At 35.8% G+C, this 26,636-nt stretch overlaps 1 protein-coding gene across 3 annotated transcripts in view; it reads left to right on the top strand.

The window, feature by feature from the left end:
• ARHGEF3 (Rho guanine nucleotide exchange factor 3) overlaps positions 1-26,636 on the top strand; it is a 132,850-nt gene that overhangs the window by 61,204 nt on the left and 45,010 nt on the right. For all 3 annotated transcript variants that reach the window (XM_086755722.1, XM_086755721.1, XM_086755723.1), the window contains one exon: positions 7,604-7,666. In XM_086755722.1, the coding sequence (XP_086611848.1) occupies positions 7,604-7,666 (63 nt within the window). The remainder of the gene's footprint in view (positions 1-7,603; positions 7,667-26,636) is intronic.

Below are 26,636 nucleotides of genomic sequence, written 5' to 3'. Positions count from 1 at the left end.
CCCAGTCCAGTTTGTCATTATTTCTTTCACACTACCTCACTTCTTGCATACCTTGTAACACCTGGTTTGTACTGTTTGTGCCTCATCACTGGGCTCTGTGCCCTGACTCTGAATCCTCCATACTTTGTGATAAAACTGACTGGGAGCTTGATACCTTTGAGATCATTTGAATGGGATTTCAAATGGAAACAGTGAAAACTTGAAACAGGTCTTGCAGAAGCAACAGTAGGTGGAGGGTTTGGAGTCATTAAAGGAATAAATTTGGTCTTGGCAAGTGGTGTTTTTCAGGGCTTTTTAAGTCAGGGATCAACATGTTATGGATGGGTGTGGAAGTACTGACAAACTACAGAGTAAAAAGATGAGTATTGTAGTGTCTGAATATTCTTTCAAACTTACCATCTTCTGTACCTGTTAGCTATTTAAGGATTAGAAGGGTGCTTAGAATCGCCAGTATATTTGAACATCTACATGTGGATTTTGCTGATGAAAATGATTTATGTATCAAGAGAATTTATATGCTAACTGTATTTTGTGAAGGAATGCTGGCTAAAAACAATGCTAGTAGAAATTCACACGACGATCTGGATTATTGTTGTGACTTAATGTCTTTGTAGAAAGAAAATGATAGTATGTTCCTGCCTTATTTCCAGCAGCTTAAACACCAACTGTGATTCCTAGCGCAGAAGGCCATCATCAGGTTTCTGATGTGAAGGTTACTTGTAGATTATCTCTGGCTAAGATAATACTGATTGCTTCTTAAAATTAAAAAAAAAAATCACGTCGTAGAGCTGCTTTTTACGCCGACGCAGTCTGCCCTTTGGAGTGTTACTTGAACCTTTTCTGGCCTATGATGTTTGACTTTTTGTTAAGTATTTGGTTTGTTTTCTCCTCTCCTTCCACATGAATCTCTTTTGGATTTTATTTTTTACTATACCCGATCTCTTCAAATTGTTTCTTTGATTTTACTTTTTAAAGTCTGATGGAGATACTGTCCTTTGTGTTGTCCTTGACAACAGTGTACCATAAACTGGAGAGGACCATAAAACCCAGAACAGTGAGTCCCTTCCTGTCTTTTCCTCGCCAGGAAAAATGATTTAAAAAAAAAAAAAAGTTTACTAAATGATTTTCCCTTTTCTGTATTATTGCAAACTTTGGCTTTGTTTAGTTTAGGGGGTTTTATTTTTTGATTAAACTTCTATTACATGGGACAAACTTAGCAAAAATGCAGTGTTTATACGTTAATGAATGAAGGAACTCATTGGGTCATTATTCATGACCCAGTTTTCTTTCATAAAAGCAGGCAATCGATTAGGAAATCATTCACTTACAAAACAGTCAGAGATGTAAAATATGTTCACATTCATGTCTTTTTAGATGTTTTCCTTTGAAAATGCAGTGTGTCGTGATATTCTATTATGAGAATTGGGATTGAGAGTCCGCAAATGCTCTCATTATTGAACTTTGCAAAAAAAAAAAAGCTAACTTGCATTTTGCCACCTAGAAATCCTTGTGAAGAAACATTTAATTATTACTGGTATGGAAAACTGATCTGTTTCTTTACTTTAGACTTAATGTTTACCCAAATATTTTTATTTCATCCCATATTTTCCTCCCCCAGAATCTTAATAGGGCATTCAAAGGAACTGTAGTAGAACATGTTATAGTATCTTGTTTGGTTTTTAAAATTTATTTTTAAAACATATATTTGCACCTCTACCTACTTATATTCATTTAAATCACATATTAGAATGGTGTTTTTTACAAACTTGCTTTCTTCCAATTTGTGCTCAGATGGAGTAAGTTTTTTAGATATGAAAACAATTTGAAATACAGAATGATTATAGGTTTTTTAATTTTTCTCTATTTTGAACTTCTTGTTCTAGAGGGGTGGAGAAAGTCTATTTTGGTAGAATGAATAGATCCTCATTTGTTAAGTGGATTTCTGTATGAAACAAAAGAGCCTAAGTTAGTTTTGTGTTTTGTTTGAAATTAGTCTGTCTATGACTCAGAAGTTTTCAGGATCTTATATGCCTATGCAAATACATTGTCTTGAACCATTATTTATTTTTATGCCAATCTGTGTGCAGACACACTTCTAAGCAATTCGAATGGACAGATGATTTAGCAAAAGTTAGTGATTCTTCTGAAATGCATTTCCTTCCCTGTCACAGGATGGGTTTTTTTATTAGGCTATTTTTGAGCATCTTTGCATTTCATCTCCCAGGTGGTAAAATATAAATCTCTGGTATTGATAACTAAAACCCTGTGATGGAAAGAGGATGTTAATCTAGCCGTCCTATAACAATGTCTTATTGCTCTAATTCCTTTAATTAAATCACTGCTTTAATATATAATTGAATATCTTACTTTCTCATCTCCTGTGAGATAATTATTGAGAACAACTCTTTCCTGCTATGCTAAGACCAGGAAGCGTTCTGTCTCTATAACTATGGATGTAATCACGGCCTTTTGGGTAACAATATCGCAAACATGGATCAAGATTCAAACTTGTTACACACCCAATCCTCGTTGTCTGGGAATGTAGAATTTTTTTTTTCTTTTTTCATTCAGATGTATGTAAGTCAGAAAACACAGACACATCTCTATTCAGAATAGATACTTGGTATTGGTGTACTTTTTTCACACAGACATGTACACTTTTTTTAAGGTCCACCAGTATTGTGCAGAAAAGGGCAATTATTGAAATGTTGCAAGCTGTCCTAGTTTCCCAGCAAGGCAAACAGCTTCATAACACTTTCCAATTTAGCTTGTTTCAAGTACATACAAATTCTAACAAAGAAATTTTCTGTAGTGAGATAGCAGATGGCATTTGTCTGCTGCTCGTAGCCTGATACAGAATAATTGCAGTATTTTGTATTTAATGTATTTTGTACAATGCTGCAGTATGGCATTACTCATGTAAATAATAAACGCTGGAGATGAGGAATGGTCATGTCTAGTGTAAGGATAGCATACTACCTTTAAATTGGATTATTTTAAATATTATTACTCTGAATTTAAAATAGAGATGGGTTCTAATTGGATAGTTCACCTTAAAATTTCAGGAATATTCACATTAATAGCTTTAATGTGCTTCCCAAGAACGCAGGTAAGGAATGCTAATGTCTTACAACTTTATCCCTGTTTCATAGTATTCATAATATGTCGGGGTTTCTTACGGGATTTTAATGAAAACAAAACTTGATACAGTCTCTAACTGGACATGGTTCCATTAAAACCACAGGCATGTGCGGTGTATTAGGATGTGATTATGTATTACACAGGAATAAAACTTGCGTATGTAACTCAAGCATGCTCAGGTATCATAAGGACCTCAACTTTTCTGTCCCTTGACATGTTTGTGGTTAAATCTTCTGCAGTTTTCTGTAAGATTTCTGCATGGATATACTCATGGCCTTATTAGTATCTGTCCTATTGATCTCTCCCTATTGCACGCCATATAGTCCTTAAAAAAACCCTATTAAATTGTATTAAAAACTGATGATTGCTACAGCCATAGGTAATTGTAAGAAATATTAACAAGACCTAGGGATACTTCATGTGCAAGGTAATAAAATGGAATTAAGAAATCAGTCCTTTCTCCCTAGTGCTTTGCCTGGGCCAGTGCAGGTGTCATGCTGAATAAAGATTCACACATTGTGGATATTCACTTAACATAGTCCTGTGTGACAGTATAAGCTGGTATGAAAAATCTACCATAATACAATATGATGCAGTGAGGATTTGTTTTTTTACGTTTATTTGTTGTTAAAGCAATGTCTGCAAAAGATATTTGAACCTCTCGGAGCACTGCTTGCTTAAGTTCTCTCAGGAAGCGCAACTCTCATTAATATGCCACTCTAACTGGTTTCACAGTTCGGGCTATAAATTCATTTTATCATCAAAGATCCTTGGCTTTGCAGTGAAGCTTATTCCACTATGAATGTATGCAATACATACGATGCTTAATCACGTAACTCTTCTTCTGGGCTCCTCCTAATGCTATTACACTGTATTTCTAGGATCTTTTGTGAAAGGACTACACACAAAATTGTTGAGATCAAAATGCAATGAAGTTTATATCAATCGATGTGCTGTGTAATTTAAAACATAAAATGGAGAGCAACATTTAAGAGGTAATTTTCTGGAATGTGAGAGATTCAGAGGTCAACTGTGTTGTGCTATTGCAACTGAGACAGAACTTGTAACTCCTTTGGGTAAAAGATCCTCACAAAGGGCAGGGATTAATTTAATGAGCACCTTATGCTCCCTGCACTATATCCACTGCAATCTTTGCTTCTAATCCACTTATTACGGGCACAGAAATTTATCTGGTAGCTCAATTATTGGATTTTTTTTTTCCATGGTGTTACACCCCAGACACTTATACAATGATAATAGCCCTTGAAACTCTTAGAAAATTTAAAACATTAGTCTTGCTTGCAGCAGTTGCTGATATTTAATAATGTCTGTATGAAATGTCTTGTTTTGCATAGCCATTGAGACAAACTTACAGAGAACATAAGTAACATAATACTTGCAAACTTTCAGGTAAAAAGAATAGTATCCTATATATGTTGTTAGGTAGATTTTTGTGTGTGTGTTACTTTTCAGTAAGTAAAAGAGCTAAAATAAAGTAAGGAGTGATCCTTTGATTAGGATAATAAAGTAATGTAAAGTAAAAATTTACCTGCCTTTTCATTCTTTTTGGTGTGTACATCACAGTTGATATTAATTTGTTCCTCATGGGTGTATTGAGATTTAGTTATATAACCAAAGATGTTGTGTCTAAATAAGATATGAGTGTGTTAATATTGACTACGAGCTGCATTTTCTGCTATACTTGACCTGAGTAGCCTTGCTTTGGACACTTGTCCTCATGGGCGCTGCTTTGTCCGTGATACCTCTGTGTTTTAAATCCGTATACCCCCTTTGAATATAGTAGTCAGAGGCCCACACATAGTTGTTGTTGTATAACTTTCCTTCTACAGTAACAGGATGTCCTGTCTCCTTCAAATTCACTTTAATCCTGTAGCCTTGCTAGCATGCTTGTACTGCATATTATGTAATTGAGTCTCAATCCGCTTGCCTTGGAGTTGGCCTGTGCTGGAAATGCCACATTCTCTGCTAATCTGTAGCCATGTGACCACCAGTAAGAGTCTTTTAATCAGTTATTTAACACAGGAGCTACCTGTTTGTTGTGTGCGTGGTCATTTGTCACACTCAGTTAACAGAAATTACATCTGTTCCACTAGAGAAAACATTTGTTGTAGTTCCAAAATGCACAGTATTTATTTTAGCAAAACAATTTTTATTTGACCTGTCTATAGAGTCTTAGGAACACGTACTCTTATCAAGCACCTAACTTTTTTATTTTTTTTTTTGGAGTGACGGTGTAATACTTTTTATTGTATTATTATATTGATTCTTTTGGAATTAACTTTTATTCTAATATTTTGCAGACTGAGGCTTAGGTTTACACCATTTTTATCCTTCCATAACTAAAAGTGTCAGACTTAAACCAACACCAACCCAAGTTATGAATGCAGTTGCATCCTATCCATCTGTACACCAGAATCACCAGTTAGTACAGATTCAGGTCTATCAGATCCATACACCATTTTCATTTATGTGTCTCTTGTAGAAATCTGTATTCCAAATCAAAACACCCTTTGTTTTGATTTAACTTGTGTCTACTGAGTGGGAGGGATGGTACCTTTTAGTTTTGTAATTTCTTGTTTGCAAAGTAAAGACTCAGTGTTGACTTAAGTAGAAATTTTTTTTTTTTTTTTGAGGAAAACAAAAGGATACATGCATTTGTATCTACAGAAGTCTAATCAGATTTGAAGAATAGTCTGCAACATGTTCACTAGGATCTTAGGAAATGTTACCCTCTGGGCAAAGTACAGGCTTTACAGATCTCATCCCTGTTTTGTGTTTTTCATCATGAATTCACGTTGACTGACCCTAGAATAATAATTCAGATTGGTTTTTCCTGTGGGAAAAAAAAACCCACAACCTTATAAAACATTGCTATAGGATAAAAAAAAATATACTTAGTATTATTTCAGATATTTCTGTTCATTGCTCAGTGTGACCTGCTCCAGAAATTTCTATTCTATTCTGTCCTTTAACTTGTTGCTGAAAATCTGTACTGTACCAGTAAGAGGGATTTGATTGTGCATAGTCTGAGGGTAAAGAATTACTTTTCATAAAGCTCTTCTCATTGTCTGAGATGTGGTGAGAACTCATGATCCAGTTTTTGAATAATAATGGTGTTAAAACACAGCTGTCCTTGACTTTAAAATTATCAGTCAGAAAAAAATTATATAAGTTATTTCCTAAAAAATAGTAAAATTGTATTTAAGTATGATTACACAAGTCAAAGATCTGCTGAAAACTAGTGAGTAGAAAGTTTCAACACCTACAGTTTAATTTTAAAACATCATAAAATAAGAACTTCTGGATTTCATGCTAAATATTCCTTATCTTTGTTTATCAAAGAAAGAGTTCGAAGAAACCATATGCTTGAACTAGTAAATGTAGTGTTTTTTTTACTGGCTTGATGGAATAAAACCTCCAGGCTTCAGAAAAGCTAAAAGCATGGGTACTGGAGAGGGGAGGATACAATTTTTATACATAGTTTTTTTTTTAATAGTTAAAAAATACCTGCACAATGTGCAGCTTCTGCCTTTTAGCTGAGCTTTTGTCATCTCATAAGGTAGGAGCTCCATATGGCATCTGTGCAGGTTTTTTTTTGTTCTTTAAATTGCTCATCTTTGACTTTTCTAGACTGGAAACTAAATCCCAGCTATTATTATGTGTGAATGCTTACCTCTAGTTGACAGTGGAAGACAACACAGCTGGATAAATAAGGATCATGTATTCTGTGACTTCTCCTGTTTTCTAAATCTTCCTGACCTGGTAGAAAATGGGGAGCTCTGTTAAATGACATTTCATACTTCTTACTTGAAGGGCATGGAGATTAATCTTGTGGTGAACCTGTGAAATGATGTGAGGGAGGGCTCGCCATTTTCCAAAACAAAACCTGAATATAGAGCAGAATGTAATCACTGACATGGATATTGAAATCCAAATATGCACTAATTTAATTCCTGCAGTACATTTTACCTATTATCTTCCCTATGTAATATTGACTGTCTGGGAACAGTACTTGATTGCCAAATGTATGTTTTGAAAAATCTAAGTATAGACTTTCGACACAAAGTAGGAGTTTCTCCTTGTGACAATCTCATTATTCCAAAAGTTAATCTCAAGTGCCAAAGTACAATTTACAATATGCAATAATTGCTTATGCTTTTAGTTATAAATAAGTTTCTTAATTGAAGTGAAGTTAACTCTTGGAGCAGGAAAAGGAACAGAATGTAACTTACTAACGTGCTAACAGGTAGCTTTTCAACTTGTGAAAATAGAGTTTATATTCACATGCATGGTGACTACAATGATGATGAGAGAAAATAATATATCTACACATGTATGTATGTGTATGACTTCATTATATATACTTGTTTCAGGATCAAGCTAGCAGTAGTTGGTAATAGTCTTAAAAACTGAGCTTTTCTTTTCATTTTTTTTTTAATAGAAAAAGCGAAAACAGAGTACTCAAGATGAAGATACAATCAGTATCTGCAGCCTGGATACAAGTGTGAGTAATTTCATTTTCCTTTTTACCCTCCCTCCCCACCCCCTTGAACTAAAATATGGCTATTATGGGTACTCTGAAAGAACCTCGTTCATATTTTCAGCTGTATTGTTTTCATATATATCATAAATAACTTATTCTGCTTATTACTAAAAAAATGAAATTTTATTTATTACTGCTTTTCATATTTCTGTAGTAAAACTTTTAAAGAGAAACATAAAAAGTCAGAATGAGCATTTTATGTAAAGCAGTGAATCTCATATGAGTAAATAATTACCAGGATAAAAGGGCATTGTGAATGCAGGACTCAAGTACAGACCTAGTATCCTGTTGCACAGCTGTATGATAATTTTTTTTTCATTTATGTCAGTGGTGGGTAATGCTGGTATTGTGAAACTGTGTAATGTGATACTAATACAGTTGTGAGACCTGCATGTGTCACTGCTGAGGTGATGCGCACATCACATACAGCTATGCTACTCTATCTCATACTTCAGATGTGAAGGCAACTCAGAAAACATGTTTTATAAAAACTGCACAATTTATAATGTGTATACTTTTCTGTACAAATACACTGTTTCTGACTTGTGAATTTTTAAATTGTTTCTTAAGTAAAGGTGACATACTTGACTTTGTTTATTATTAAAAAAAAAATACTACAGTGATTGATTTCTTCTTTCTTTAAAAATAAGCTATAAGGACCAGTGTTTCTGTTGAGAACAGTTTCCATATAAGAAACAAACAAACACACTGAAACTTATATAAACTGAAATCAAATATACTAGGGAAAAAAATGGTGGGTGATTAGTTCTATGAAATACAATGAGTGTAAGGTTATTCATTGTCTTGTGATTAAGGGCACCAAATGAACTCTGTAGATTTGTACCAAACCAAAAGGGATACTTCTTCATCTAGAATGCAGTGGCCAAATTCTGGCACAGGGAGTTCTGGATGCCAGAGGTTTGCAGGAGTTCAGAAAGCAAATTGGACAAATTCATGGAAGAAAAAAAATCCATCAAGAGCTATTAGACTGAGTAAACCTATCCATCTGAAGAAATCCTTGAACTTGAACTTGCATACTTCTGGAGTCTGGGAGAGTAAACTACCTGTGTATCACTAGGTGCTTACTCTGCTTTCACACGCTTCCCTGGACAGCTGTTTTTTACTATTGCTGTCAACATGGTACTGGCCTCAGAGATCCATCCTTAGCCTGACTCATAGCCACTCTGAGATTACTTTAATTAGCCCAAGACTATACGTTTTTTCTTCCAAGCAATGAGTTTTGAAATGAGCCAGTGAGGTCCCTGAACTTAGTTGGAGCCTTTGGGTTGTAGCATGACATTGACATTAATAACTAAATATTCAGGTTCCTTTATCTAGCAACTCTCTTAGGTCTTTGAAAAGATGTGCCAAATTGCTTATATATATATATATATATATCCTCAATGAAAGCATTTATTTTCCAGGGCAGTGACTAAGAATATTTGAATGCATGGGTTTCCTATTACGAATTTAGATTCTAACTGGCATAATTATATATTATTACAATTTTACAGATAATAAATCTCTCTGACTCTGTAATAAAATTGGTTATTTTTTATTAAATAGCGTATGTATTTAACAAATAAGCATATTAGACTTTCCTGTGCAGCACACTTCCTGATTTACATAATTAGGTGAATGACTCCTGTTCAGTTCTTTCAGCTCACTCAGCTGCTGATGTAAGGAAACACTGTCAATCGGACACTGCAGTCGTGGCTGCATTGGCTTCACAGATATCATCTCAGGGTTATGCCTCGTTTTTGTACTTGCCACTGGAAAGATCTGGCCATCTTTTACTCTGTCTAAAGTTTCCAGTTTATGTAAGTGCATCTCTTCACCACCTTTGTCCAGGAGAGGCTGGGGTGGCAAAGAAAGAGAGTATTAACTATTTAAAGACCAGATTTGCTTCATACCTTGGAAAGCAACATACATATTGGTCTCTTGCCAATTTACATCATCATCTATCTACAATCTTTTTATAAAAATAGATTATTTTTAATTTTCTTTTTTTTATGCCTGACCATTGCTAGACACACCTGTCTTTTCCAGGGGAATCAGTCATAAAGACAGAATTTCCTTTCACAGGAGATGCTGGTTGGAGCTTTGCTGACTCAGGACAAGGACTGGTAACCTAAGCATGTTAAATGATCTTTGTAGTTGTTTAGTGATCTGGACTGGTATTGAGTTGATAAACTGGCTTATTAAACTGACTTCTTGGTCTTGGCTCGTGTTATTGCCAGCTTAAAGAAGTGGATTTGTAAATCCCCTCAGTGTCAAATAGTTTGTGATAGTTTGTGACAGATGTGACCAGCAGACTGTGAGGGCTGTTGAGTGCATGAATATACAAGGTCACTGCAGTCTGAAGTCTGTATTTAAAGGAAAATGTACGTATTATCCAACATGCTTTTGTTCATGTTGGTCTCCAGCTGAAGGCTTACCTCGTATTCAGTCTATACAGTTAACTCAGCCCGTGGTGTGTTTCATGCTCGTGCTCTTAAAATGGTGATATGTTCTACAGTGACTTGCATATGCATACTGATTTACAGACATTATGTAATTAACATGGCTTACACAAACTTTAGATTTTATAGATGCCCTTTTACAGCTTGGAGAATTGGGACAGAATCAGAGACAGCTGCAGGATTGTACAGGTCTAAGTACTTTTTCGTAGAGCTGTAGTGGGGTGTTTTAAACACAATTCTGTGCGCTTCTTGTGCAGACACGATGTCTCTCCTTACTTAAATTCTGAGCTGGCTGCAGATTTTTCTGCCTGTGCTTTCATTCCTTGTTGCTGCTGCTACTTTTGTTCTTTTCAGATACTCAGACTTTGAAATGTGGGGTCTTCAGTCTGTGTGAACTTCTTCTGAGCCTGGTGGAGTGCTGGAGGAGTGCAAGGGCTTGTGCTCCTCAGTCAGGGTCAGGTAGCCAGGTCTTTCACTGTGCTCTGCACCTTTCTTGGAAACAGGATATTCACTTAGCTTCAAGTGCTGTTTGGGAATTTTGGACTGTTACATACAGTTAGTATATCATACGAAGCAAAGTGGTGATGGACACTGTGATCTGGAGTGAAAAATGAGAGATCAAAGAGAGCACTCAGCCAGGTAGTTAAAAGCAATGTATTTCTAATTGCTATTGCAAAAGAAGTAACTGCAACAGGAGTTGGAATCATGTAATGGTGATGGATGATACCCTGTGCCTCATGAGTCTCAACTCTATAAAATCATAAGTAGCTCAGGACCCATCCAGAGCAAAAAGCTGGTCATACCTAATATAAAACTTGCACTTTTCAGAATAAAATTGTACTTACTTAAGTAAAATACTGTTCAAAAGAAACAGGGCAATGGTGTGCATTGCAATCCACACTTTTGCAATCAGTTGTATGCAAAATTTGTTGTAAACTCATGGAAGTTGCTTTATTTTTCTTGATATATTGAGGAGAAGGAACATACAACAAATACATGATGAACTAGACAAGGAAGACACTTTCATAAAGAAGGTAAAATTCCATATGCAAAGCCTCAGAAGAGTTATTTATTTTGGTTATATGGAACAGTTGTTTTTACTGAAAATGAAACTCTTCCAAATGGTCATTTATTATTGCATTCTGAACTGGAGAAGTCTTACTGCTGTTCTGTCTGCTTGCAAGTCAATAGAATACACCCCAATATAAAATACAAACAAAAAAAGGTGCTCAGACTTAAGCTACATTTGCATACACTAGATCAGAGTTCATAAATTTTGATTGCTTTTAGTGCTGAGTGATCTTTTGTTATGTATTTGAGGGTCAATATAATGGAAACATTCTTTGACCTAATTAAACTTAATTATAAACTCAATAATTTTTGATTGCTAAGGTATGGCGAGCTAGCTTTAAAAAGCTTAGAGGGGATTACTTCTACATCAGTTTATCAGAGTTGAGATAATTAAAATATATATTGTATCTGGGTCTTTTTATTTCCATAAATTCTGGTCTGTTGCATGTTTGCAGTACAAAAGGCCTTCAGCTTGCCTAGTAAGATGTATACAATAGGTATGAATTATGCATGACGCTTTAATATTGCTGTATCGCATAGGTGGTCAGTGCTCCATCTGCATTCTGACTTCATTATAAAGCGACTGTTCTTAATCCATTATTAATCCATCATATGATGGTTACAGACTAGACACTGTCTGCTGTTGGGTATTATTTGAAGTAGTGTAATATAATTTCTCTTAAGGTTAAGTTTTGTTATTCTCTCGGTATTTCTCACTAAACAAGGCCTACGAGTGCTCTATTGGAAAAATGTATAAACTGCTGTTTGTGCTACATTTTTTTTTTTCCCACATTCTGGAGTGATCTCAGACTTCCTGTGTAGTGTTGCAATATGATTGCTCTTTATTTACGTGAACAGCTTCTCAGAATTTGGCTAACTGTTCCAGTAAGTCTCACATTATTCTGGTGAAGATAGCAAATGTGTGATGAACTTGAACATCTTCAGTGCAAATCTGTCTATAAAAATAGGCCAAATCCTTTGCAAATGTGGACCAAACTATCTTAAAACATACTTGTGCAACTGGGAACTGGGTAAGAAAATGGTCTTTTGTATGAATTCACCTAGTTTATAGAAATAAAAGCTGATCTATAGATACCTTAAATGAAGTATGGTTGTTACACCTAACTTTCTCTAAGGTTTGACTCAAACTAGAACAGTATCTTACTGTGACTCGCTAGCATCTCTTTGTCTGCTCCTACATACATTCCTGTACAAGATATAATTTGAATACAACATCCTTTCCTGCAGAGTACAGAGTATCCAGTGACTTCAGGGAAATTTTTCCACATTGGTTTTTGGTTGGTTTGTTTGTTTGGTTGTTTTTTTTTTTTTTTTTTTTCCCAGAAATTGGACATGGAAGAAAAAATACATTGACTACTTTACATATATGGCAAATTCAGTACAACTGTGCCCATATGCAAGACTGGTAGGTGATCCTGTATGTATTAATGGTGCCGCAAGCATTTTTTTTTTTTCCTTGATGTGCAGTGTTCAGATTGTCTTAGTAGTTCTAATGTGCTATGTATTTCATGTAAGAGAAGGTCTGATTACAGACAAAAAAAAGAGAATATCTGAATAAAGAGTACTATTTAAGTGGAGTCTAACTGAAAAATGACTGAAAAACTGAGATCAGTGAAGGAAAATGCAGTTTAGGGAGGTAGGCTACAGTCATCTTGTCTTTGGTAAACTAATAACGCTTCAGGAAAACAAGTATTATTGCCAGTGGGCTTCTAACTTTATGTTTTATAGAAAAGGAATAGTGAATAAGCAATGTTTACAATATTCATTTATATATTTAATATACAAACATATTTATATCCTTAATATTCATTTATACTAGCATGTTAAAAAATTATCAACTAAATGAAAAAGAAAAACATTAGTCCTTCTGAATACCATGTTAAAAATATATATATATTCTTTTTAATGAAAGAAAAGTGTGACCAGGATGAGCACTGTGTTCTGTCAGAAGTTGCTGTATCGGCAGTAAGCTTAACATAGGTAAAGTATTTAGAGACAAAATGGGGTGGGGAGTGGTGGGGCAGAGAGACTTTCAGACATTATTTAAATGGAGTTTATACAGAAGGCATAAATAAAATTTGTGAATTATATTTTTTTTCAGGGAAACAGAAATTGCTTATGTCTGTTTTCAGTAACACACAGATCGGTCAGTGTCTGTATTTGGCCTTTTAATCATTGGTGCTTTGGTGGCAGGATTCATCTTGCCTCCCTTTTGGCAGCTATAGCTGTGAGTTATCTAGATTTCCTTTATGCTTTTGAGATTTGGATCTTGTTTTGACTAGAACATGTAAAAGGGATCAGCTGAATCTGCCTTGATACTGTCTGTGAAATGTGTTTAGCGGCGAAGGGAACATACTACAGAAGAGACTTGAAGGAAAATACAGGTACAGGCTCTGGGGAGGTTGTTGGGACACGTGTGCCTTGTGCAAGAATGCATAAACTGGTGTGCTTCTGAGCGCACGGTGCAAATGTAGGACTCCTGTGTCTTTTCCTAGCATTCCCTTTTCTAGTTCTTTTTCTCTTTCAGCTTACTGGTGTGGATACCCTTTTGAATAGATATAGGTACCGCTGTGTCTGTGGTTTCCTTGCTGCAGTACTGAACACAGCTAATAATCGTGGAGTTGATCGAGTTGAACACTTGTCTGGTCCTGCTGCACAGGAGTTCAATAAGTAGTAGCAGAGTTACGGAAACTATGTGCAAAGTAAGTGAAGACCTTAAGGGGTTTCTTTCGTCAAAGTACGTAAGCCGACAGTTTGACTGACTTTTAAGTGTTTGAATAGTCTTATTGAAGTAACTGCTGGAAGTCAGAGGAACTAAAAGCTTATTCAAGTGTGCTTCACTGAATTGCAGTATGATCTGTAGAATTTAAATCCAAGATAGTTCTGCATTGTCATTTGGAAAACTAGCATCACAAATATTGTGGGTTTTTTTGTTTTTTTTTGTTTGTGTTTTTTTTTTAAGAAACTGATACTGGGAAATGTTTTTAACTGCATGCATCTTGTAAAATCTTTGAAAGATTAGATGATGCATTATGAAGAGATGTATCTCTGAAGATGATGCATTATGATGCATTATGAAGAGATGTATCTCTGAAGAGACACATCTGAACAAAAGGAAGCATGTCCACTTGCTATTTATGATCTTGACTAAAAAGTGGAGTTAGACTAAACAAGTTATTGTACTGTTAAGACATGTAACGGTAGAGGAAAAAGTGGTAACACAAATTCCAGAGCTAAGGATGATTGATATGTGTGTAAAGATACAATAAACAGTAAAAATTAAATAGAAATGCCTGGGTGGGGAAAAAAAATATCTGTTTGTGTTTTCTTCTGCTTTGAAATTCTTCCTTTGTGCAATTGTTGGCATTTGAATTGGATATTTACTGAAATCTCTGAAGGGGAAATAAAGCAAGATTTTTTGGGGGGAACTTGTTGGTTTCTAGAAAGCAATTTTTCTTTTAATGTTTTGTGGTTGTTTTTTGTTTTTTTTTTCCTGATGAGGCATCTCAGTAATACTGTTCCTAAGCTGAACATAGGCATCACTGTTGAGCAATGCAGACATTGTGAAACCCCTGACAGGAATGCAGGGATGCTTTTCAGATATTGCAAAGCTATTGCTTATACTTTTGCCATCTGTTTTAATCATCAATAGAATCTGAAATTGTGACAAAGTCTTGGGAGCTGTGGAGGACTTGTGGTACAAACCTGGAAACAGATTATACTAATGCTTAGATGCAATGGTTTTTGGTGAAATTAACCATGGTCATGCAAATGTTTTATTCCCTTGATTGTAATGACAAAAGAGAAGAAAATGAACTAAGCTTTTGCCTCCAAATCAGAAATGTTTCATGCAAAAGACCCATTCAGTCTGTGTGCTTTGCTCCAAACCACAGCAAACTACCTGAGTGAAAAATGAGAGGCAAAAGAGAAACTTTATCTTCAAACAGTACAAAGAACTTGTTATTTTTATGACATTTGCACATAACACTCTATTTATCTCTCTGATTCAGTCAAAAGTAGAGTGCATAAATCTGTGCAAGATGGAAAATAATTAGTTTGGGTAGTAATAGTAGTATACGTTGGTTCAATTCAGCCTGGCTGCTGGTTATGAAGTGAGGGTCCTGCAGGAGCCTTGCAGTTGTTCTGAGCTCGGGAGCCGCATGCTGCGCTGCTGCTGGCAGGCACTTGGAAGCCGCCTTGGCCACATCTGCCTAAACTGCAGTCCAGCACTTCTCAAGCTACAGCAGTTATTTTGTGTATGCTATACCAGAAGTGAGTTTTTGATTAATTTCCTTTAATATCTTTTCTATCCTACATTGTCTTTAGAACAGTGACTCTGTAGGCAGATGGTGGTTAGCAGTGCCCTGTTTTCCACTTACTGTTCATATCTCGTTGCAGTGCAGTAATTTGATAAATTGAATATTATTTTCTTGTATGATGCTGTTTTTCTTTATGATATTAGTCCATAATGGAAAATGGCAATTGACATTTGAATTCAGTTTAAATTACTTTTGGGTTACAGAACCAGACTTGACACATGCTTATTTTCAACATGGGAAAATGGACAGCATTTATGAACAGAAATGTACCAGATGTTATTGGCAGCTATGAAGTTGGATATTGATTAAGAAATGCGTGTGGTGATTAACTTGATGAAGATTTGCAAAGGAGATGTAGTTACATTTTTGTAATAAGATTGAATCAAGAAATAAGAGTTACTGTAGTTTGGCTGGTTTATTTGAAGATCAAAATAAAAACTGATAGTAGTTCTATAGTGATAAATATTATATAATCCAATACATTTTTCTAAAATTAACGTTTATACATCATCACTGGTAATTGTATTTTATATTGAATCTATAATATGAAACATGCAGACAGAATTTCTAAGGAAAAATGAAGGCTCCCTGTGAACTATGTGCTGTGCGTGCCCTTTAGTCAGAGAGTTGAGTTGTTCCAAGTTATGTTACACTCTTGATTAGAGCAGTCTACCTATAATTATTCCGTTGAAGAGGGAAAGGATGGCCCATTTGTCTTCAGATAATAACTGCTGGGAGTGTTTGATGCAGTCCAGTGCTTACTGAAGTCTCGGGTAAAGTCAGGTCAGGATTTCATTGAATTAGCATGGCTGTATATTTTAAAGTACCCGTTAATTTCTGTAATGCCAGCTACATTTAAGCCATGCTTCTGGAAGTGACCAACCGTAACAGGAAATTAAGTTTGTACATAACTACACCAATACAACATCATAGGGTTGGGATAGGCCTCGTGAGGGCGTTTGTCCCATCCATCTCTCTATCGGTGGTTGAATTAACGTATAATGAAGTTTTTCATTATGGGTATTTCTGAAGGCTTTTTTTAGAAGCCTCTGCTGCTTCTGCAGGCAATCTAGTCTAGAGCTTCTCTGTGTCTGTTGCTACAAAGATTTTCCTAGTCACAAACCAATTTAAGACATTGCCTTACAACACACGATAGTTGAGATCAATGTAAGACTATAAAATCCACTGAACAGATATGGACACGGGATCCTGCACTACACTTTTCACTGTAGCCAGAACCTACTGATAAGCAGAGTTATTTTGGATAATACCTTTTGCTTTACAAGAGTTAAAGATGATAATTTTAATCAAGTAAAATGCAGCAAAAGCTGATCTTTTGGTTAGGCAAATGAGAGGAGGTACTATTTGTTTCAGCAGAAGAGAAAGTAATTTTATCAGTACATTGGTCCGATTTTCATTAAATACTAGATTATGTCTGCCTGCATCTTCTGAAGAAACTTGTTGTACTAGTGTTTTGGTTTTTTTTCTTTTCCTTTCTTTTCTTAAACTGGCTGCATTTTTAGCAGGAAGATCATTATCAAATAACTTACTGAGCAAGAACTTAGCAACAAGAAAAATAAAGACAAGCCTCGTAACTATACATCTTATCAGTATTTTGTCAGTAGTAGTATTACTATACAAAATTTTCTGTTAGGTGCTTTCTACTTTTGGCTGGTAAGAGTAGGTTGAAAAAAAAAAAAACAATAAGGAGTTTCACACAGATATTTGAGGTTACATGGTCTACTTGGCTTGCATTTATTCCAGCATGAGACTTAAGCTTTCTGTGTACCTTTCAGTGAACCATCCAACCTGTCTCTTCATCAGATTCTTATCTCCAAAATACAAATAATTATGCTTGTTTTTCTTCCTAAACTGCTTTGTGACCAAAATGCAAAACTTTCTAGAGGAGCATTCTGCACTGCGGTTGCTGATGACTAGAATTGGAAGGGATGTATACCAGTGCAGGCTGTTAAACAAGGTCATTTCAATGTGGAATAGTGTAGGAAGACATAAGTAGGTGAATCTTAAAGTTTACTGTGACAGAGTAGTGCAACATAATTTTTCATGGAAGTTTCACTGGTTTTCTCTGGGGGATTCTTTCAATGCCATGGTACTCTTAGAATATTATCTCTGCATAGCAGTGATTTCCCAATTCATTTGGTAGCCCTTAAGTCCCCTTGTCTCTTGGGGGAAAAAAAAAAAATTATTACTTCTACCGTTCCTTTATTGCTGTAGCTATGCAGTGGGGACAGCTGAAGGATATCTGCTCACAGCTGCTGACTCACTTTGTTGTGCAACTGCACCCCCTTTCCTACACTATGGTGTGAAAAGCAGCAAAGAGGGGGGAAGCCCCCAGTAAATTAAGTGTTTGGAAATACTCTAAGAATGTTTTTTTTAAAAAAAAAAAAAACCACCATTCTTGTTTACAAGTGTGTGAATGTGTTTCTCAATAGAATATTAGTGTGTCAACTCTACTGATGAACATAAATGAAGAAAAAAGAGAATTAAAACTCCGAGCAATACGCTTGGTGGTTAAGGTAGAACCACTAACATACAGGAGGCTAAGCAAGATGATGTAGTCACTTCTAGACCTACAGGCAATGAGCCTGTAATACACATGACATTACAGGACCCTACAAGTCTACAGTATAAAAATTAGCTTCTAAGATTAGACAGAATTTTCACGTTGATTCTGGGCACTGGATTGTCCTAAAATCATCCTGCCTGTATGACGACAGAACAGCTCCAGTGGTAACTTCTGAGATTTTTTTTACAGTTATTTGAGTTTGTTCATTTAGATAACTACAAAAACTAGTCAGCAGAAAATACAGTAATTTTGCTGTGAACTTGCAAGGTTCATACAAGTAGTCTTCATTCCTCAATTCTAAATTTCAGGGTCAAATCCAAATCTGCTGCTATATGGGAGGATTGTTTCCTTTAGTTCCTCTGTACTCTCTCCTGTCTTATCTGCTGCATCAGTCATTAGCTGGATGAAAAGATCTATTCTTTTAATTGATCTGTTAATTCTTAAGGGAATGGTTGTATAGCTGCTATTTTCACCACTGTTATCAAGGAAACCAATACTGCAAGGTTTTGACTGTGTCTTAGGAAATGCTGAGACTTTCAGCTGCTATTTCTGTACACAGCATGTATTATTTAAACTGTATGTATTTGCTTTGTACGGCTGATAGAGGTTGCCCTTGGAGTTTTATTTGCCCCTAAGAGCTTAATTCCTTCATGGAGAAGGGATTCGTTTGATATGTCTCGGTAATCTAGCTTCGTTAATGAACATTTGATAGAATTGGAAACTGAGCTGCAATCTCTTTAAAGTTCTCCTTCCCAGAATGCAAGCAGTTTAGCTGCCGAACGTATTCCTTGGCACTGTTTAGAACTGTATGCCCATTTTTAAAAGATGCTTAGGTAGTGACAGATGCATAAATCTGCATAGAATTGGCAAAGGTGCTGAAGCGTTGAGTTTCCAAACTTGACTGTAGGTAACTTAATACATTGAAATACCTGCTGCTGTGTGCTTAATGGTTCTATTCAATTTTAACTCACTGTGAGAACGTAATTGACTTTTAATTTGATTTTCTAAAAATTTAATTCAGAAGATGGCAATATTCCACTAGTCTGTTTTTCCTTTAGCATGTTGGTTAAAAACACTTTATGAATTTTTGTGTATTTCCTCATTAAACTGTTAGAATTTAAGATTTTTTTTTCTCCTCCCAATTACCTTGCTGTAGTTTATTATGTTTGTAAAGAAATGTAAATTTGTCATCCTTATGTGTTTAGAACTGGAACAAACTTGATTTTAAAATATACAGAGCTTGAACCTGATGTAGCATATTATCGCCTAAGTGAGTTACTACTTGATAACGTAGAATAAACATTAAGGTGATGTTTTGAATATTAAGTTTATTCTGTACCAGCTACTTATTATTGAAAAGTTGAGGCAATTTCTAATGGTTTCATTTTACTATTATGTGGATAAATGACGGATTATTAAAGCTTTTAAGAATTCTTATTACATAAAACAAGAATGTGTTCCTGCTGGTTTAGCAGTAAGCTATGTAGGTACCTTGGTAATTACAAAGAGTAGCTGCAGCGTTACTAGAATTACAATTTACCTGTTTAAGCACAAAGTTCTAATTCTATGATTTTGCTTTTCTGTGTTTTAAGCTAGTTTTTCAATGAAATGTAAAAACTGGCTCTGTGTTATTTGGCCTTTTTTTTTGAATACATCATCTTTCAAGAGATCTCATTCACTTAGTTTTGAATTATGGGACATGCAAATGCAAATGTATGATAGTGGAGGCTTCAATGTCTAACCTTGGTAAAGAGCTTTGGTGTTCTTTGTGTAGCTGTTACTTTTCTGCCAACATTAGTGAAGAGCTTTGAAAGTAAATGAAATTTCAGACTTCTAGAAGTGCAGTAATTAATGAAACAAATACAATACAAGCCCTTAGCTGGAGGGGGGAAAGCTGGCAGTAAATTTCTTCTTCCTGTGAAGTAAATGGAATTTCTTCCAGAAACTTTTGATTTCAGCCAAAGAATAGGGACCTTGATTGTCTGAAAACATTAACAGAGACAAGTTGCAAGTTTTAATAGGCATATGCTTTTATTTATTATTTAGATATCTTTGTATCAGATCTCTCAGTATCTAAATCAGATTTTTTTTGTCTAATGTGTACGTATTGTTGGGTCTAAAAGGTGGTCAATGATGTGTACGTGATGGGATGTAAAGAGGATGGGACTTTCGAGGGGGCAAACTGTGCAACTAGGTTTATCATGAGAGCAGAAGCATTGAGAGTCTGCACTAGTGTTTGTTATACATATTAACTATTTGCTAATTAACCACTAAGTAAAGTTCTGAAAATACTTATAGATATTTCAGAGTAGTTGGATGAAGTTTTTCTTACCTCTTTTGTGAAAGTTCCATAGCTGCTTCGTAATTAAGCCAGAGGAGTCAGTTCTGGGGCATAAAGCTGGGAGTCATCTGAGCATTGCTGCATCGGAATACGTGTTGTGTACATCATGTTACTGATTGTATGCATTGTGTTATTTCTGGGAGAGATTTTGTTTTCATATTCTGTTGTTTCTTGCTTACATGTGAAGCATGTTAATTGTGCTCCTTTTGCAACTTTTTTTCTTTTGTACCATCACTTCTTAGAATAGCACAGTGACTTCCTGCGCACTGTGTGAAATGTGCTCCAATTCAAGCAGCTCGTGTATTTTGACATTTGAAGACATTTTTGTCATTAGAGTAGAACCTCTTGCCAGGATAAGCGGCCTTTTTTTTTGCCCTTTTACACTCAAATTAAATTTCTAAGTTTATAGATAAAGAATTTGCTGCCCATGTCTATGTGGAACAGACCAGAGAGCTGTTGTGGAGGCTGGTTTGTGCCTGTCTGGAGTTACAAGACCATTTGTGGGTATGACACACATTTCTCATATGAACTTCATGTGTCACTTACCCATTCTATGGCTTGTTTTCACTGCTTTTAAAATTCTGATGAGCTTATTTTTCCTTAGTGATACTAATAAAATTAATTCATCAAATTTAAGGGACTATACGAAATGTTATTAAAATGGCAACTCTTATTCTGTTGTTATTCTATTATGTGATTGGGAGGGAGCTTGCTTTGCTTGCAGAGTTTCAAGATCTACTGTGGCTGAGATAATCTTTTGATGTAGGATGCATAGCTGTGAAATAAGCAAATGAAAAGCAGTCCCAGGAAGTACTTCAGTACAAAATTGTTCAAATCAGTTTACTGCATGAAGTCAATGCAATGGTCTTCTGTTAGATAGTAAGAAGGAAAAAAAAGGGAGGATGGGGAAATGGTAAAGAGCCATTACAGCATGGCTGAGACAACAGCAAGTGCTGACCTCTGTCTACCAGGACATTTTCTAGCCAGTACCTGCATCAAATTCTCACTTGATTTTTCTGCATACAGGCTTTAAAATGTTACGTTAAATGGACACTTTATTTTACATTTACAGAAGTTCTGAAATACACTAACTAGCCAAAGAGACAGCTGAGGGTAATATGGCCCCTCTATTGCCATTGGTCATCCATTGTTCCTTTACCTTGTATTTTTAAATTGAGTGGTTTGGGATGGGGTTTTTTTGTGTGTTTTTGGTGGGGTTTTTTGTTTGTTTGTTTGTTTTTAATCAGGCAGGGGCAGGTAGTGGTGAGAGCAAGACCAATAAAATAGGATACCACCTGCATCTTGGGTCATGGATGGGATTAGATGCATAACTGGCAGCTTTTGCCTAACTCCTCAGGAAGTTAAGATGGTATGCCTCAGGAGAAATAATTTTCCCCATAGCTTCCTGGGAGGGGAACTCTTTTTTTTACCCTCTGTATCTAGGAATAGGAAGAAAGAATGTTCCCTTTCACTAAATGAGATGCCTTGTTTCCAAAATAATTTCTTTTGTAGCAATAGTATGGCTATACTGTGATTCTTACTGTTGTGATCTGTCTTTTAGTGGTCTTTACTTAAGTTAGCAGAAAACATAAATACTGTCAACATATTATTAATTTTTCATCCGTTAGTCAAGCAATGATGTATCTCTTGCTCACATTTGTCACTTATAGTGCTCTTTAAGAATAACTTCCTCTTTGTGGTGTTCACTGTTTTAAGTAGGCTAAAAACCCTCTACAAATTAGAGATACGGATGAGGACATCTTAAAAAGTGGTTCTTAACATTAAACAGACCACAAAGTTTTAATTATACAAGTGCTGGATGGATTTACTGGTAAACCTCTCATCCTCTAGTTTCCTCTTAGTGACCTTAGTTTAAGAAGCAAAGAATTGGTGCATTCAGCAGCATTTAGGTTTTGTCTTTTAATCTGATATGTAAGCTTGTTCCAAAATGCAAGTGAGAAAACAAAGCTTGCTAGAGCTTTGTAAAACAGCTCCTGTGATATATATAGGTACTGCATTAAGCTATGCAATATTTTATTATACCTTGCATAATTTCTCACTTCTTAAAAGTAACTCAAAAAAGTGAGTTAAAATTGCCCATTGGCTAAAGAAAAAGGAAATGGAAATGGGAAGAAATCACTAATGGCAACATTCGTCTTCCATCTGTTAAAGGATTGTCAGAAAAGCTAAAATGTTACAGCTCTTCCATGTGGAAGCTTCTATATGGAAAAAGTAGGTCTTCTCCTTGGGAATTATAGAAGCTAATGAAGGAACTCAAGTTCTCAGGTTACTGGCATTTCCTAATACGGAAAAGGTTTGTCTGCCACACATGCACTTGTGATTTTGGAGTGGCATCACCTGAAAAATACTTGAATGGCTTCTTTCTGCCTAACAGAATTATTATTAATAACTACTTGAAGTGATGTGTATATATAGCAAAACTGAATCAATGACAACTCTGTGAAGCTCTAAATTGGTGCAAGTTCCACTGTAAGCAGCAATCACAGGCTCTCTTGGGTTCTGGTAACGCTATTTATGTGATTTAGCTATAGATTACCAGAAGTAATTTGTGCTGATTTTTTTTTTAATTTATATTGTTTGTGAAGGAATTATCTGCTGCTTTGTAAATCCTCTGTAAGAGCACTTGAAGCAAAAGTCAACCCTGTGTTTTTTGTGAAGAAGCATTTTTAGATACTTCTCACAAAGAATCTTTCTGAATCTTGACTGAGTTGCTTAATGAAGTGCTGTTCATTACCAAAAGCTGACTGAGAAGAAAGAATGGTTAAAAGAGACAAGATACTAGACATGCTTTGCTCATAAGCTTTTAGTTAAGTATGCAATCTGTGTGAAATTATACTATTAATGGCTCTCAGACAGAGGCATAGGGACCCCAGGCCAGATTAGGGGAGGAGGAGCCGTGAGGATACTGTTCATGATGGACATCTCGTTAAGCTGCTGCTAAGGTAAACCTTCTACTGACGTTTTTAGGAAGAAAAACCACTCAAACGTGTGGAACAGAAGATTCAGAATTGAGTACTCCAAATTTCTGAAATTTATTCCAGATACTGCTTCCATCTTGAACTCTCATAGTTTTTCACCTGGTTTAAAATTCTGCTTGCTTAAGTAGGAGGCATGCTTTGGAATACTATAAGAAATTTGTAGGGTATCTTGAAGAGGTAAATTATTTTGGTAGAGGTGTTTGCTCAGAACTTCAAAAGGGAAGCTTCATTCAAGAGAAACAATCCAAAACACACAGCAGAGGTTCTCTAAGATTTATTATGTTTTGGTTTTGTTTTGTTTTGGTTTGTTTTTTTTTTTGAAAAAAGGAAGGACTTGCATTACGACTCTCTTAGGATCCTAGAAATATTCTTACAAGACCTGCTGTTACTTAACAACAAGAAGAAATGGAAGGAAATGCTCCAAAAATAACTGGATATTTTTTTAGTCTATACCCCTCCAAAGATTGCTCTTTAAAATACAGCAGGTAAATATCAGGCCTCATGTCTGGGAAGGTGGCTTGTGCTGAACACTAAGGGTTGATCAAGAAGAAAGGTTACAGAAATGACACTCCTGTCAGGAGTCAGTGCGTACATGGAGCTGACGGCATTCCTGACCCTGCCTTTCCAGCTGAGTTAGCAGTTGAAATGTTGATTCTGTGTACGGAGAGGTTTCAGCTGAGACTGTTTGTAACAGCCATGTGAATCACATGGCTTTACACAGATTATTTAAAATAATTCTAAACCCAAGAAGACTAAAATTGTCGAAGGCTATTGTTTATTAGGTAGGATAACTGTTCTCACTGTACCTGTTAGTTCAGGTAATAGCTCAGCAGCTGAGGCTCCCAAATGGTGAAAGTGACTGCTAGAGGTACCGTCACCTGTTTATTAACTTGCATTTGGCTTTACTGTTTTACCTTTTCACATTTTATAGCAATAAAAAGAGTATTGAAGAAAGCAGCAATGTTTTTTTTTCTATATTGCTTGCCACATTGAATGTTATGCTGCATTCAAGTATGTGCTGGTTCCACTTCATTAATTAATTCCAGGCTGCCAATTACAGGAGGCAGCTGAAATCTGAACCTATTCTCCATGTTGACACATCCCCTCCTCCCAGTCAGGTGTGATATGCCAAAGCTATACGTGACTCAGTTGAACAGGAAGAACTAACACTTTTAGATTTAATTAAGACAAGGTGTCTTTAAAGTTTCTTCCCCCATCCCCCTCATCCTCCTGTTATTTCCTGATACGTTTTTGGGGCCAACTTTAGCAAGTTTAGGAAGGAACAGGTTTAAAAAACAGATGCATGCTTCCTGAAAAGAACCATTAAAAACTTCCACTCAGTTTCCCAAACAAGCCATAATCCTCATCCTATAATAACTGAACACAGTAGCAAAGAAACTGTGATCTTAGATATTGGATTTTATTCACATATGGAAAAATACTTCACAAAATAATCATATCAGAATCTTAAAAACTGTAAGCAAATATATTATGTCTTAGGAATGTTTTGTTAGTATTCTTGCTTTGTGTTCCACTGGTAAATAGTGGGAGAGTGTTGAGTTTCATGCATTGGTGTTTTAGTTTAGTTTTGGTTTGGTGTTTTTGGTTTGGTTTTTTTTTGTTGTTGTTGTTTTTTTTTTTTTTTTTAAGTGCCATGTGACCTGTTCAATTACTTTTGCTAGTATTGGTCACCTCACAAGCACAGCTGTTATTGATTATGAGGGGGAAAAAGGTCTAAAAGAATGGTCCTGAGATTATGGATGGTAGACAGCACCATCTTTGAGATCACCTTAATGTTTCTTGTGGCCATGGGAAAGATAGAAAAAATTCCTAATTTCAAGCCAAGTTGTTGGTAAGCACACCACTTGCTTACTGTTGTTGTCTATGATCCCTAAAGTTTGGGGATTACCAGTATAAAATCTGCGTAGCCTTTATTTCCAAAAAATCTCTGACTCTTGACCCCCACTTGGTAGCAAAATCTGCTTACAGAGAGATCTGTACAAGCATGGGTGTATCATGATCAGAAGACAAAACTGGATTTCTACTGTATCCTTCCGTGAGATTAGATGGAGGATGAGAAACATCACACAGTGCTTCTGATGGCATTTTTCAGCATGGTATTTGGTGAAATTTTCCTACTAATTTTCTAATGAAAGCTGCTTGTCTCTAAACAGCGGAGATGGAATCAGGAAGGATTCACCAGGGCTAAAGATTTCCCTCTTTCTATTTTCTGTTTTCGCAAGAAATACGTCTCTTTGTAATAATTTGTTAATTCGGTTTCTCTCTGTTACTATTATTTTTGAAAATTGGCATTATCTCACTCAAAACCGCATTCTCATAGTCTGGATACAAAGGTAAAAATTGACTAAAGTGATTTCTTGATTGCATTGCACCTTGGAAAGGCTGCAGGGATATTGCAAGTCCGACAGAAATGTTAGATCAGAAGCTGATTAATTTAGAGGATTTTGCAGCTCAGATGTTGAGAAAGAATGTGAGGGCAGGCAATGATTAAAAAAAAAACCCAAACCAAACAACAAATTCAAACACCGCAAACAAACCAACCTCGCCTCCACCCCCCGAGCTGTTGTATCTTGGAGAAATAATATCTGAATCATAATTGTTATGTAGATGTACTGTAGATATCTAAATGCATAACTTGGGAGGAAAAATAGTGCTAGTAGGGTAGGCAGCAGTTGTGAAACAAGTGTACTGCTGTCAGGGGTAAGACTATGCCTCACATAAGATCTATTGCCTGGTTATTGTATCTTTTCCATATGTGTGGGTAATATCAGACAGGTGATTAAGTTTCATAGAGATCAGGGAGGCTGCTCATGTTCAAAAAGGTCTTTGTAGCTTCTTATTTCAGCTGCTTGGCTTATTCATGTGATGTGGTTAATATATCCTGCAACGACACATTTTAATGCACATCTGCTGTTACATAGCACGTACTAAAATAAATGTAACTTCCTGAGCTAACAAAATAGATAGATTCCTATTGTGGTGAAACTGCAATCATTTTGGAAGGATAGATATCCTTTATTTTAGTACAAATACCAGATTTAGAGGAAGCAATTATGAACAGAAGCAACAGAAGCAGGTAGCCTCTGAATGTTTGTACAAAAACAAACCCA

Source organism: Chlamydotis macqueenii, chromosome 10, assembly GCF_036417535.1.
Source record: "Chlamydotis macqueenii isolate bChlMac1 chromosome 10, bChlMac1.mat, whole genome shotgun sequence".
Lineage (NCBI taxonomy): Eukaryota > Metazoa > Chordata > Aves > Otidiformes > Otididae > Chlamydotis > Chlamydotis macqueenii.
The sequence above is the reverse complement of the archived record's forward strand: the minus strand, read 5'-3'. Positions and strand labels throughout refer to the sequence as shown.